At 48.7% G+C, this 14,450-nt stretch overlaps 2 protein-coding genes across 11 annotated transcripts in view; one reads left to right on the top strand and one right to left on the bottom strand.

Annotated features, from left to right (window-relative positions):
* GON4L (gon-4 like) overlaps positions 1-9,000 on the top strand; it is a 48,572-nt gene extending 39,572 nt beyond the window's left edge. For all 9 annotated transcript variants that reach the window (XM_084866677.1, XM_084866684.1, XM_084866680.1 and 6 more), the window contains exons 24-32: positions 510-707; positions 2,447-2,590; positions 3,105-3,248; positions 3,334-3,453; positions 5,002-5,115; positions 5,830-6,040; positions 6,851-7,478; positions 7,562-7,664; positions 8,010-9,000. In XM_084866677.1, coding sequence (XP_084722803.1) covers positions 510-707; positions 2,447-2,590; positions 3,105-3,248; positions 3,334-3,453; positions 5,002-5,115; positions 5,830-6,040; positions 6,851-7,478; positions 7,562-7,664; positions 8,010-8,159 — 1,812 coding nt within the window. In that variant the 3' untranslated portion in view covers positions 8,160-9,000. The remainder of the gene's footprint in view (positions 1-509; positions 708-2,446; positions 2,591-3,104; positions 3,249-3,333; positions 3,454-5,001; positions 5,116-5,829; positions 6,041-6,850; positions 7,479-7,561; positions 7,665-8,009) is intronic.
* Positions 8,526-13,028, bottom strand: MSTO1 (misato mitochondrial distribution and morphology regulator 1; the record flags this gene model as incomplete). 2 transcript variants are annotated; one of them, XM_084866788.1, is made up of 14 exons in its annotated part: positions 8,526-8,788; positions 9,083-9,192; positions 9,279-9,383; positions 9,562-9,746; positions 9,820-9,951; positions 10,197-10,349; positions 10,461-10,595; positions 10,830-10,947; positions 11,079-11,217; positions 11,301-11,355; positions 12,039-12,114; positions 12,195-12,264; positions 12,661-12,796; positions 12,908-13,028. In XM_084866788.1, the coding sequence occupies 14 exons, from the start codon at positions 12,989-12,991 to the stop codon at positions 8,577-8,579; spliced, it is 1,710 nt and encodes a 569-aa protein (XP_084722914.1). In that variant the 3' UTR covers positions 8,526-8,576. The 2 variants fall into 2 exon arrangements, with proteins under 2 accessions (XP_084722914.1, XP_084722913.1); XM_084866787.1 differs by having other exon boundaries at positions 12,661-12,991.
* Between the last annotated feature and the right edge of the window lie 1,422 nt (positions 13,029-14,450).

Below are 14,450 nucleotides of genomic sequence, written 5' to 3'. Positions count from 1 at the left end.
CCAACCTGCTCCTTGAAGTTGTCCTGGCTAGCTGTATCATTCTTTTGCTAACCACCTGGTTCCTTTATCTCCCCCTCCCCCCCGCCCCCCCCCCCAAGTAAAGTGGAGTATTAGCAGTAATAGTCATGACTTTTTCTTATTTCCTAATATTTACTAACAACCCTAATTTTGTATCAGTTACCCTCAGATGATACCATGCTGAAATATATGGATTAAATACTTATCTATTTCAGTACGGAGCTGAAATCAGGAAGGAGAGGCTAGGGCTGTGAGCTAGAAAAAAATTACCTCGTTTTGTGGGGAAAATGGCTTTTCAGTTGCCCACTAGCAGAAAAGGAGCTGTATGTATGCACCTTGCTCATTGTCTTCCATTAATGGTAAGATCTTAGGACTTGTTAGAGGAAGGACAATTCTTCGAGCTCTCTAACAATAACTCTTCTCCTTTCTTGGTATTGCTGTTTTTTGTTGCAATGCAAAAAAGGGTACTGATTGCTAGTCTTCCTGTCCAGGTACGAGAGGCCCTGCAGCATATCCCTGGCAGGTATGAGGGCTTCCTTCAGGTTATCTACGAATTTGAGTCAAGTACTCAGAGGCAGACAGCGGTGGATCTCTACAAAAGCCTGAAAACTCTTCTCCAAGACTGGCCTCAGCTGCTGAAGGACTTTGCTGCTTTCCTGTTGCCCGAGCAAGCCCTGGCCTGCGGATTAGTGAGTAGATGGGCAAAGACCGCACAGTGGGAGTCCTGGGTCAGAGCGAGATTGGATTTGAATAAATTTAATTAACACTTTTCCAATCTCCCAACCATTTCCAAACAGATAGCCTTCTCCTAGCACCAAGTGGTAAGAGCCTCCTTTTCAAAGGATGATCTTCCCAGTTCTATTCTCCCAATTACGTTACATAGGGAATAGGGGGATTTTACCTTCAGTTGCCAGTGAAGACCTTAGCTAGATCATATGCCTATTGCTCCTCATTGTTGTAAAAAGGCATTCATTGAACAAATATTTAATGTGTCAGGCATATAATTACTATGCCTACAGTGATTATAAAAAAATCCTTACCCTATGGAGTTTACATTCTCATGGGGAAAGTCAGATGATAAACAGTGTTATGTAAAGTGCTGAGGTCTGAGAAAACCTTAGGGTATTTGTGGACTCTAAAGAAATAACCCTGAGGACTAGCTGTGAAAGACATGAGTTTTTTAGGACTTGACATGTGCACTGGCTTCCACCTGTGATGGTTTCCATCTAGTCCCATCTGGCTTGCTGATAGGCCACACTGGGGGGCAGCCAGCTGGTGCTATTGTCTAACCACCACCCAGACTTTCTCAGCACACGGTTTTATAATAGAGTACGGAAAGTAAAGCAAAATGGGTCATGCAGGGGAAGGGGGTCATGCCCAGGGGCAAGCCGTGTGAGATCAAAACACTAGCTGTTTGCAATCCGGGCTCACATCTAGAAGCAGTTTCTCTTTGGCCTTTCTTAGTCTGAATTGCTGGCCAACCTCCGAAGGTCTCACAGTCCACCTACAGATGGCCTTCTGGATATTCCCACAGGGTGGGAAGCGGAGTTGGAGCATGAGAAAGGGCCAGTGTTCCCATTTACCATACAAACTGCAAAATCCATTATTGTAAATATATATACAGAGTATGGCAAATATAGGTTTATAGTTGTGAGTATGTGAAACACAGTTTATTATATTATTTATTTGTTAATTATTGTATTATTTCCATATGAACAACTATAAACCTACTTTTGTCCTGCCTTGTATGTTATAAAAATTATAAGATATATATAATGATTTATAGTAATAATGCTCTATAGAAAAATAAAGTAGAAAAGGGGAATAGTGAGTAGTAGGTAAATGGTTGAGGGGTAGGCTGCTGCAGTTTTATACATAGAGGGTTGGGAGGGCCACAGTGATAAGGTGATATTTGAAATGGAGAATAAGTACCTAAACATGAGGGATATCTTGGTAGTTCTCATTTTTTTGTCATGACTAGTAGATAGGAATAAAGGATATAATGATAATTTTCTGATAGTCTTAAGGCAGATAAGTGGTAATGGAATGATTATACCTATCATGCCGATCTTCTCTTTCTGTATTATGAGAATCAAATGAGTGCATAGGTGAAAATTCTTTGTAAAATGAATGCTACATCAGTTTGAGTGTCTGATTTCACAGTGCATGAAACGGTAAACACCTTGAGATCTGTACATACATCTCTTGAATCTTCCATTCACATCAGAGTTATCTTGGGTCAGTAGACCCCGGTTACCCAAGGTGGATGGGTGATGCTCGAGGTCTTTAAAAAGATCACACAGTTGTAAACGGAGCCTTTCTTCCTCTCTTCCTCCAACCGTTTTTTCTTGGTTCTTATGCTTAGAACCTCCCATCCTGCTCTGGCTGTAGAGGTGACTCCTCTTTTGCTCTCTTTTCGCTCTGGTAGTTTGAGGAGCAGCAGGCTTTTGAGAAGAGTCGCAAGTTTCTCCGGCAGCTTGAAATTTGCTTTGCGGAGAACCCGTCACATCACCAGAAGATTATCAAGGTCCTCCAAGGTTGTGCGGACTGCCTGCCCCAGGAGATTACTGAGGTACTTTTTCCTATCCTTTCCGTTTTCATCTAGGCCTTAGGCCCTTCCCTTCCCCCTTTCCCTAACTTAGCCCATATCCTCTTGCTTCTGGGGTACCATGCACTTCTAGAAGAGATGAAGAAGCCAAGGACCTTTTAAGGCTTGTCTATGGCATAATACACTGGAATAGGGGTTGATTGCCACCTGAAACCAGATCCTGACTGATGTTCAAGGAAGGAGGGGATGGTGGGGCCCAGAAGAGGCTTATTGCTCTGCTTGGGTTAATGCCTGACCTGGAGATCAGTAGGGCAGGATAGAGAGTGTTGTTATTGGGAATCAGACCTATTGTAGACTCCTCCTGTGTAGGCAAGCAAGGAGGGAGAGGAAATTTAAACACTTTTTTCTATCAAAGAGAGGCTTCTGTGTGTCTCCCAGTTGATTAGAAAAATAGAGCGTAGAAGTGTCTGGGACTGGTTTGGAATATGGCCTAGAGAGGGTCTGGGGATTTCACCTTTCCCTCTACAACTCTTCCTAGCTCAAGACGCAGATGTGGCACCTCCTCAAGGGCCACGACCACCTGCAGGATGAGTTCTCCATCTTCTTTGACCATCTGCGCCCAGCAGCTAGCCGGATGGGTGACTTCGAAGAGATCAATTGGACGGAAGAGAAGGAATATGAGGTAAAAGCCAGAGGCTGCTCTAGGGCTGTGAAGGGAGGGATAATCTGACCATAGCCTGTGTTGAGTGGCACCAACTTCTCCCCAGTTTGATGGCTTTGAAGAGGTGGCGCTGCCTGATGTGGAAGAGGAAGAGGAACCTCCCAAGATACCCACAGCCCCAAAGAACAAAAGAAGAAAGGAGATCGGGGTACAAAATCACGATAAGGTACACCAGGTTGTTGGAGATTGTCCGTTTTTCTCTAATCAAGACTTAGTTCCTGCCTGAGTGTTGTTGAAGAGGCTTCATTAGAAGGATGTGTTTCCCATTTTCTTTCTAGTTCCGAGCTATTTCTCTTGCCCTTGGGCCTTAACTTTTTCTTTTCTGTGAAAAAATATAACTAAGATTGCCCATTGTAATAATGATAATGGCTAGTCCTTAGGTGTATTACAAAATATGTGTCTCTTGGAAATATTTTCAATGGATTATCCACTCATTTAATTCTCACAAGAATCCTATGAAGAGATTGCTCTTATTTGCATTTTACAGAAAAGGAAACTGAAGTGCAGAGAGAGGCCATTGCCAGGGTCTCATATTTAATAAGTGGCAATGCTAGGATATGAACCCAGGTAATCCAGCTCCAGCGTCTGCTCACACTGCTCTCTAATGCTCTTCAAGAAGTAGTCTTTTTATTTTATTATTTAAAAAATACGTTTTTATTGTTTTTTTTAATTTTTTTTTTTTTTTTGAGAAAGAGGAAGGAAGAGGGACAAAGAGTTAGAAACATTGATTTGATTGGCTGCTGCCTGCACACCTCCTACTGGGGATTGAGCCTGCAACCCAGCATGTAACCTGACCAGGAATTGAACTTGTGACATCTTGGTTCATGGGTTGAGGGTGAACCAATGAGCCACACCAGCTGAGCAAGAAGTAGTCTTTTTTTTTTCTTTTCTTTTTTTCCCCCTTTTTCTTTTTAATCCTCACCCCAGGATATTTTTCTGTTGATTTTTTTAGAGAATGGAAGGGAGGCGGGGGGAGAGAGAGAAACATTGATGTAAGATAGACACATTGATTGGTTGCCTCCTGCAATGCCTGACCAGGGTCAGGGATCAAGCCTGAAACTGAAGTATGTTCCCTTCACCGGGATCGAACCCAGGACCCTTCAGTCTGCAGGCCAAAGCTCTGTTCACTAAGCCTAACCGACTACGTCAAGAAGTAGTCTTTTTAATCCATGTCCCTTTACTCCGTGTTTTTTACTATTTCTCAGGGAAGAACTTCTTAGTAGCTGAATGGCCTTGGGCAATTTATTTAATATCTCCGTTTTTTCATCATCAATGGGAATAAATATGGTACTTGTGTCTTGGGGTTTATTAAATAGAGGGTATCATTGAGTGAGCCTTCCATATGTACAAAGCCTCTCTCAAGGTGATTGGGAGGGGAGAGCTCAAAGCCCAGGGAGACAGAAACAAAGACAGATGAGTGAGTAGATCATACCTTACATTGGAGCTCCCCAGTGTTTTTGCCTCAGATTATATTTGACTTGAATATTTCTTGAAACATCTAGGCAACTGGGATATGTTAGTTTTGAGGTCATCTAAGAATTGTTTAGGGATTCATAATAAGCTTTAATCGAGATTAGACATTGATTTCCTCAGGCATTATAAAGATATGGTATATAATAAAAGAAAAGATGGATTTGGCAGGGCCAGAGCAAACTGATAATTCTCTCTTGCTACCAAAATACTTGGCAGCTAACCAAGCCCAGATTTCTCCTAGGAGACTGAGTGGCCAGATGGTGCCAAGGACTGTGCCTGTGCGTGCCACGAAGGAGGTCCTGATTCCAAACTGAAGAAGAGCAAAAGGAGAAATTGCAGCCACTGCAGCAGCAAGGTGAGGGCAGGGGCTGTCCCGAGAGGTTTCCGAACTGCCTACCAAGGTCAGCCACCAGGCTGCCTTACTGTTGGGTATTGTTTGCTACCATAAATGTGAACCTTGTATGCACTCATAGATGAAAAATAGAGTCTTTTAAAAATACATTGTGGATTTTGCTTTTTTTAAAAATATATATTTTTTATTAATTTCAGAGAGGAAGGGAGAGGAAGAGAGAGAAACATCAGTGATAGAATCAATGATCAGCTGCCTCCTGCACACCCCCTACTGGGGATTGAGCCTGAAACCTGGGCATGTGCCCTGACCAAGAACCGAACTGTGACCTCCTGGTTCCTAGGTCGAAGCTCAACCACTGAGTCACACTGGTCTGGCAGATTTTTCTTTTTAAAGAGAATTCTGTGGATAAAATTTTTGGAATTGAAAAAAAAAAAAAAAATCAATTAGTTCAAATAGTTCCTTCTTAGATATTATTTGTTAATGAAATCAGCCTGGGTCAGGTAATGCTGGTTCTCTAGGTAGAGTAGGGCTGGTTGGCAGCAAACAGTCCTTAGGTAGAGGGGTTGTTGAATTCAGTATTGTGTTCTGGGCATGTAAAATCCTTGACGCAGGCATGCATCTTGATTGACTCACTGAGCATCACAACAGGGCGTCTTCCTTTGGCCCCTAAGACAAAGGAGGTCAGGAGACCCCTGACCCACAAGGCCATCCCTGCAGGTCTATGACAGCAAATCCTACAAGAGCAAGGAGCCCCATGAGTTGGTGGGTGGCAGCCCCCACCGAGAGGCCAGTCCTATGCCTGTTGCTAAGGAAGCTGGGCAGGGCAAGGATGTGATGGAGGAGGAAGCCCCAGAGGAACGAGAAACCATTGAGGCAACCCAGAGCAGGACTGGCAGGAGTACCCGAAAGGGAGAGGTGCCTATTTCAGGTGAGTGATCTGGCTGCCAATCCAGCCTTTCTCCCTTTATTTCTGTCTTATTCTCACGCACTTCAAGTAAAAATGTATTTGAACCTGGGTAAATAACAGTCTTCAGGGACTGTTAGTAATAAACCAGTAAAAATCGCTTTTCCTGTTCAGCCTTAGTTTTCTCTCCTGTGGCCTTAATACTTTTGCAGAACTAAGATTGCTACAAAATCAACACGATTCAGCCTTTTCTGAATCCCTTCTCTTTATCTTTCCGCATTCTAAAGACTCCAGCATTATCAGCTTTGGCAGGCAGATATTTTTTTGTTTTTTATTTATTTTTTGATATCTAGAGAGAGTGACATTGTTTCATTGTTCCATTTACTTATGCATTCATTGGTTGCTTCTTGAATGTGCCCTGATGGGGCTTAAACCCTCAGCCTTACGCTGCTCTAACCAACTGAGCTATTAGGCTAGGAGGGCAAAGTTTTTTTTTTTAATATGTTTTGTTACTGATCAGTGAGAGAGAGCAATCAATCAGTTGTCTCCTGCATGCCCTCCTACTGGGGATCAAGCGCACATCCTGGGCATGTGCCCCAACTGGGAATTGAACAGACCTTTTCATCCATGGGGTGACACTCAACCAGCTGAACCACAGCAGGCCGGCGCTCAATTCTTTAAATGTGACTTTAGCCCTGACCCCTACCTCACTCTTATGGATTAGAAGTTTGTCACAGTTGTTTACCAGAGTGACCTTGTGGTAATTTGCAGTCAGTCCTTGGTTGCATCTCAACCCTGTCCACACTGTTCGACCTTGGTTTTCCTCCTAAGCAGGATTGGCGGTGGGGAGCTCGTTGCTGTCCTCTCAAGAAGTGATTTCTACAGAACAGCAGCTCCTCCTGGACGGCCCACCACCCAGCTCACCAGAGACTCCTCAGCTTCCCTCCAAAACCGGAGTTGTTCTAAACAACACGAGGGCCGACCAGGTCAAACCGGAGGTTTCCTGCGGCACAGAGGCACCCCCCAGGCTTCAGAACGAGGGGGAGGGCCGTCAGGCAGCAGGGGACCCGGAGTCTTCCACACCGGTCTGCGATGCTTCAGAAACTCAATGTTCTGGAACTCTTGAACCCCCTGCTTCTTTCCCGAGTCCTGCTTCCCCAAGGACCAGAGACTTAGGGAGAAGACAGGCGTCTGGGGAACCAGACACTCAAGAGAGCTGGCTGCCCGCACGCAGAACTGGTGTGAAGACATCAGACAAGAAGTCCTCAGTCCATGAATCTCCATCAGGAATTGACACCTCAGAGACTTCTCCCAAAACCCCTAAAGGAGGTTTAGCTAAAGACAGTGGGACACAGGTCAGGGGTCCAGAAGGGGAGCAGCCGCCAAAGGCCACAGAAGTCACCGTTTGTGCGAACAACAGCAAGGTCAGCTCCACCGGGGAAAAGGTGGTCCTGTGGACAAGGTAGGCGGGGATGGGTATTTGTAAAGCACGTGGACCACATCCATGATACTGACTTAGGACTAATCACAACATTTGTGTTACAGGGAAGCTGACCGTGTGATTCTTACCATGTGCCAGGAACAAGGAGCACAGCCCCAGACTTTTCGAATCATCTCCCAGCAGCTAGGCAATAAGACTCCTACTGAGGTAAGGGGGCCAGGGAGGAGCCCTCTACAGTTTCAAATCCAGAGAGGCAGGTTGGCCAGCTAAGAGAGGATTGTGAAGGTCTGCTGAGGAAGGCCTGGCTTCTCAGGTAATCTATATGGTCCTGGAAGAGAAAGGCATTGGATTTGAGGTGGAAGCCTCAGATCCTTTTGTAGTTTCGGTTTTAGGAGTGTGGCTTTGGGCCACTTAACCTGAATTTCCTTATCTTTAAGGAGGACACATCCCTCACAGCCTTACTGTGTGGGACAAGTAAGACTGTTTAGCTCAGTGTGTGATGCTTTATGTTACTTAGGGACAGGGAACACAGACCTTCGCCTCTCCTCCTAGGTTTCCCACCGTTTCCGAGAACTCATGCAGCTCTTCCACACCGCCTGCGAGGCCAGCTCGGAGGACGAAGACGACGCCACCAGCACCAGCAACGCAGACCAGCTCTCTGACCACGGGGACCTGCTGTCTGAGGAAGAGCTGGACGAGTGAGACTCAGGAAGCACGTGGGAGTCGTGTGCATAGGATCAAAACCATACGCACCCCACGAGGGAAGGGTGCTTGTACCTTGTTTGAATGCCCTCTGAGCTCAGTGTGGAGCTGAAGGAGCAGGGCCCAAGGGCAAGGACAAAGCTAGGCTGAGGGTTTTTGTGGCTCCGCCGTTCTCTGCCTCACTCACCGTCTGTTACGAAGTCTTTAGAATTACTGTGTAAATAGTGTTGAGGGAGAGTGGGGCTCAGCTCCTTTACTACGCTTTTTGGAATTTGTCCTGTTGGTACACACTTGTTGTGATGTAAGGCACAGTGATCCTAAATGTAATAAGTGCGTATGGTGGTGTAGCCGGTCCCAAGACATAGCTCTGCATCCAGCACTTTTTATTGTAAACTAGTTCTTTCCTTTTCTTGAACTTTAGTCCATAAGGCTGTCGCCATGCTGGTAGCACTGGGCCAGACTGCGCAGGTCCTGCAGCAGCTCCCCCAGGTCATCCTGCTCCACGCCGGCATCCATGAAGCTGGCCCAGCGCCGCAGGTTGAGTTTGGTGAGTTCCTCGGCCAAGTCTCCCAGGGTCCGGTTCAAGGAGGAAGAGGAGCAGAGGGCCCCCAGCACTGGGATGCTCTCCCCTGCCACAGGGAGAGAAGAGAGAGACCTGTAGACGGATTGTTCTTCCACCCTGAGACTCTGCTGTATAGATAGGGAAGACTGAGTCTGTAGTTGACTTGATTATAAAGTAAACTCAATAAATTGTGTGTACTGTCCCCTTAGTATACCAGTACTCCAGAGGAAGAAAAGTCTTCAGGAACCACCGAATGAATAAAGAAATGTTTGACTGTGACTTTAAAGTATCTTTATTCAGAAAGTGACAGAGTAAACCACTCCCATGTTTGAAATTCTGGTTTTCTTCATCTCCTACATACCTGCTCCTGTTGGGTTATCCAGAACCAAGCCCTGCGGGCTGAGGCTTGAGGAGAAGAGGCAGGGATAAGGAGGAACCACCTTGCAGGGATTCAGCAGCAGATGAGAAGAACTGGGGACAAGAGAATAGCAGCTGAGTGAGAAAGGGTCAAGGGAGGTCAGATCTAGAAGGAGAGCAGGAGCAAGCATTTTACTAACCTCCTGGCTCTAGGCTGCTGCTGCTGTAAATACTGGGCCAAGACTTCTTCCCCAGTGGAGCAAGCATGGAGTAGGGAAGGCAGAGGTGTACCTGGGGTGAGCCGACTGCCAGAGCAAAGACAAAAGCACCTTTAATATGGTGCTCAGTTTTTTTGTTTTGTTTTTTGTTTTGTTTTTTAAGTGGGACGGGGGGAAGAATACAATGAGAATGTCCAGAGGGATTAGAGGGAAAAGAACACAAAACAGAAGTCTGACAAGGGCTCTAAGGACCACCAGTTCTCACCTGGTGTGGCATACTTTGTCTAGGCCCCTCAGCACCACTGACTGGGCAAAGCAGTGGGTCCCAGAAGGGTCCCCACATGCAGACAGTGGAGTCCACGGGGTGGCCCCTCCGAGCTGCATCAGGGTATCGGGAAGGGTCTGGCTTGGACCCAAAGGGAAGGGGATGGATGCTCCTGCTGTCACCACCTTAAAGGTAAGGACAAAATCGGTTACAGGGCCTTTTCTCAGTTCTGCCCTAACCCCTCACAAAGCCTCCTACCTTTTTCCCAGAGAAGTTCAGCATATCAGCCAGATGAACCATGGAAACTGGAGAGGAATACAGGCGATAAGGAACAGTGATTGTGTCCAGGGCTGTAGCCAGAATGGCACTGCAGTGGAAGGGCAGAGTTGCCTATAAAGAGGATTCCAAAAAGAGCACTTGAGTCTTTCAGCTCTGGAAAGAGCGAGTGGAGGCAGGTCAGCATGGGCAGGGAGGTCTGGGGGCTTTGAGACAAATCGGCCTAAGGCTGGAGAAACAGGACTGTGATCTAAGAGGCCACATCATAGCTGAGTTCAAGCTGAGGCTTCAAGAACAGACTGACTTGGTGAGTGGGACAGAGTCCCTGTTAATAGCAGAACAAGAACATCGAGCCTTACGTCATAACGCAGGTGAGGGAAGTTGACGGGTGGCTCAGGCCTCAGCCCCAGGCTCCCACCCAAGGACAAGGGGCAGACGAGAGAGCTGTGAGCCGACAGGTGCACCAGACCAAAAGCTGTGTTCAGCAGACGATAGATGTTTTTCTGGGGATTCTGAAAGAAAGAGGAGTTTGTTCTAAGCAACTTTCTCACTGGGCTATCACTCCCTCATCTCTCCCTCCATACCCTCCATACCCTGGGTTTTTCCTTCCAAGTTCGACTCACCCCAAGAGTGTAGGGACCAGGAAGCAGGCCCCAAGTCATTATCCCTCGCCCTGAATACTCATCATGTAGCAGCTCTGTGGCCTTAGCACCTACACCCGAGAAGCCATCGTGCAGGTCGCACAGGATCTGGAAGCCCTGGAGAGGTGAGTGATGAGACAGTAGGAGCCTGGTGGGTCTGGCTCGGTTGAGCATAGTCCCAGGCACCAAAAGGTTGCTGGTTCTCGGTAGAGATTGTGCAGGAGGCACCCAATTGATGTGTTACTTTCACATTAATGTCTCTCTCTCTCCCTCTCTCCGGCTCTCCAAAACTCAAAAATCTTAAGTAGGATGAGAAGAGTTTACCCCAGTGTCCACTATGCCCACAGCTACCTGTAGGTAGTCACATTCCTCCACGTAGAAGTGCAGCCTGTCCTCCAGCTCTTCCAGGTACCTGGGCTCCTTCAGGATGCTCTCCCCCTGGCCAAAAGCCTCCAGGCGACCTGCTTCACTACCGTGCATAAATACAGTCCGGGGCTTGCAGGGTCCTGCTCCCCCCTCCCCCGCCCCTCCGCAAGATCTCCCATCCGACGTCGGTGGGGACCCAGTTTCTTGCCTCACAGCCTCTGGGGCGCCCCATACCCGTCATGGTTGTACTTCTGAATCATGCAGATGCTCCGGGGATGCAGGTGCACTCTGAGGAAGTCTGACCAGACTCGGATGCTGCCCTCGGTGGGGATAAGTGGCTCTGGAGTTGCAGCAGTGGTGAGTGGTTTGGGACCTAAAGGAAAATTAGAGGAAATTCATCTCCATGTTCCTGCCCTGCCCACTTCCCATCATGCACTATACCTGGACAACTCTCACCTTTGCCATTGGAAATGGATTTGACCCTCCAGATACCATCACTACTCAGCACTCCCTGGGAGGGAAGAGAAAAATCAATATTTAGTTCCAGGCAGACTAAAGACAAAAAGTTTATCCTCCCTGATTTTGCTGGCCACGCCCTACAGCCTCCTTTCTGTTTATGTAATCACAGTCCTTTTTTAAAATTTATTTTTAAAATATATTTTTAGTTGATTTCGGATAGGAAGGGAGGAGAGACAGGAACATCACTGATGAGAGAGAACTATCGATGGGTTGCCCCCTGCACTCCCTCCCTCCTCCCCACCCTGGGGATCATGCCTGCAACCTGGACATGTGCCCTGACTGGGAATCGAACAGCGACTTTCTGTTTCATAGGTTGGTGCTCAACCATTGAGCCACACTGTCTGGGCTTTAGTCACAATACTTTAGGAAGAAAAGTGCTTCTTCCAAAAATGCTATTTAAGGCATTTAGATTATTGAAATCCTCTATTTCTCTGACCCAGAAGAGGCACTGTGGTTGTAGCACTCAGTGTGCAAGTTCAGAGCAGTCTGTCTGTCCCTCCCTCCCCAGAGCACACCCTCTCAAATCTTTTTTCGCATGGTCCTTGCCTAAACCTTTCTTTTGTCTCTGTAGCTTGTTTCCTTAGCCACTTGTTCCTTCTATGGCTCACTTTTAACTTTAGTATAATAAACTTTCTCTTACAATCTGAAAAAGCAGTTCAGGGCGGAGACCCTCACCTCCACACTCAGGAGATCCTGGAGATAAGGATTCTTGGGATGGAGCTCCTCTTTGTGTGTGGTGAGCTTCCCCTGCCTTAAAGAAATTGGAGACTGATCATAGCCGGTTTGCCTCTGTTTTCCAGCATCTCCCACTCTTCTCCAAACGACAAGTACCATGCTATTGCAGCGTCTAGCTGTTTGTCCCTGTAGAGTCCGCTTTCTTGTTTTAGGGAGCTCAGACTACCTGCACAAAAACAACAGGAAATGTGAAATCAAAGCCTAGTCCCTCCCTGGTCTTCCTCTGATCAACTGGAAACCTGCCATCACCATCCCTCCAACACTTGGCACTTCCAAGCTTTCTTGAATATACATAAGCGGGGGGGAAACACTGCCTAGGAGAATCTGGATTTCCTCCTTTCCTTCGCTGTGAGGCCTGAGGCAAAGACCACCCAGCGGTCCTAGAGGAGACGGCCTTGAACGGAATCAAGGTTTGCCTTCTTGCATATTGTTGTTAGCTCTCCCTGGGCAACTCATCTGCCCCGGGGCTTAGTGTGGTCAGAGGGTGCGGAAACGAACGGATGCTCGAGGCTCCGACGCGAAGGAGAAAATGGGCATTGGCCGACCCCGGCCACCGCCTCACCCTTGAGATCCATGAGGATGAGCCTGGGCGTGTACGTTTCCTGGCCGTGCAGCGTGCGGCCGGCGCGGTACAGGACGTCGGGGCACAGCTCCCCCGGCTGCTCCTGGGAATCGGTCCGTTCATGAAGCGCAGCATCCTGAGGAGGCAGGAAAGGAGCCGGACTGAGGGGAGGCAAGACGGGCGAGCCGGAGGCAAGGGCTGGAGACCCCGAAAGGCTTCGCTGGGGGCAACTGCCACGGGACCTCACCTGCTGGTTCCACCAGTGCGCTCCCACGAAACCCGCAAAATGTCCCAACTGCAACGTGAGCACCTCCCGGGCGCCGCCCGCCATGCCTCTCCGTCGCAAAACCGGCGCTGGCCCACTCGCTGCTCCCAGCCGATTGGCTCCGCAGGCTTGTAGGCGGGGCCTCATCCTCTGAGCCCTATTGGGCCACAAATACGTCTCTTCCCAGAGGATAAACGACTCATTGGGCTTTAGAGACACCGCTCATCCCCGCCTCTTCCCGTCGTGGACGAGTCCTCCTTCCTGGTGGTTGCCAGGGGTGGGGCCCACGCCGGAAGTTGCAGGCGCCTGAGCCGACGCCCTCGCTGGTGCGTTCCTAGTGCTGTTGTCTCTGCTGCCCAGGTTGGGGGGGCAGTCGCTGTTCTCCCTACTTCTCACGGCTCTTGCCGTTTGACTCTTCTCTCGGGATATTTCTGCTTCCGGCAAAATTAAAAGCTTGTTGGAAAAGTTGCTCCCCTAAAGCTTTCCACGCACCCTTTCTTCCGCTCAAGTCACAACCTTCCTGATGTCCAACCCTGTGAACTATCTTTATCTCTCTATCCTGCATTTTATGTAAATAAATCAGAGCACATATTCTTTTTTCTTCTTCTTCTGGAGCACATATTCTTTTGCGGCTGCGTTTTGCTCGGTATATTTTGTGACTCTCATTTTGTTCTATGTACTCACAGAACCCTCCACTGTGTTCAGGTGAACACTTCCGGCTGTCCAGTGTGCAGGTGACCACCCCGCCCCCGGCTCACGTGTACCCTCTGGTAGTTTACGTGGCCCCGCCCCTGCTTAATCGCATACTTGTGGCTGCCCGCGTGGCCACGCCCCCTTGTTCACGTGCCCATTGTACAGGTGAAGCTACTGAGGCACAGAGAGGGCGACTGGCTTCTTCCTTCGCGGGTGCATGGCAGTGAAAGGACAGAGCTCAGAATGGAACCCTCGGCCGCCCAGAGCCTCTGTCTCGACCTGTGACCTCTGGGTAAGCGGCCCCTCACCCTGTGGCCATTGGCTCTGATGGGCTCCACCCTTCCCCTCACCTCCCGCTCCGCCCTCAGAGGACAGGGGTCCTGTCCTGGCACCAGAGCCCCGGGCCGTGCTCTCTGTCCCTCGGTCCCTCCAGCTGGGAACCCCGGGGAGTTCCGGGGCGAGGGCCTGGCGAGGAGAACGTCCCGCCTCCCCTCACGTCTGTGGCTTTGACTACAAAGTGCCATGATTTTTCCCATCTGGCTCACGCCTCCTGCCTTCCTTTGTTTTCCCTCGAAATGAATTGATTCGGGGCCTACAAACCAGCAGATTCCTGCATTCGCTCTGTGAGACGTGGCTCTGTCCCGGCGCCTCCTGGTCCAAGTCCCCGATGCCACCCCACATTCGTGGCAGCATCTCTCATCCCTGGGCCCCCATTCAGCACACGGCACCCCCAGCGTTCCCCTGACCTGCTGAGCCCGGGGCCCAGCCGGCCACCAGTTCCGCAGGTCCTGCCTGCAGCCCCAGGCCCTCAAAAGATGTGGGAGGAGCCTGG

Source organism: Pipistrellus hanaki, assembly GCF_964339955.1.
Source record: "Pipistrellus hanaki genome assembly, chromosome: 18".
NCBI lineage: Eukaryota > Metazoa > Chordata > Mammalia > Chiroptera > Vespertilionidae > Pipistrellus > Pipistrellus hanaki.
The sequence above is the reverse complement of the archived record's forward strand: the minus strand, read 5'-3'. Positions and strand labels throughout refer to the sequence as shown.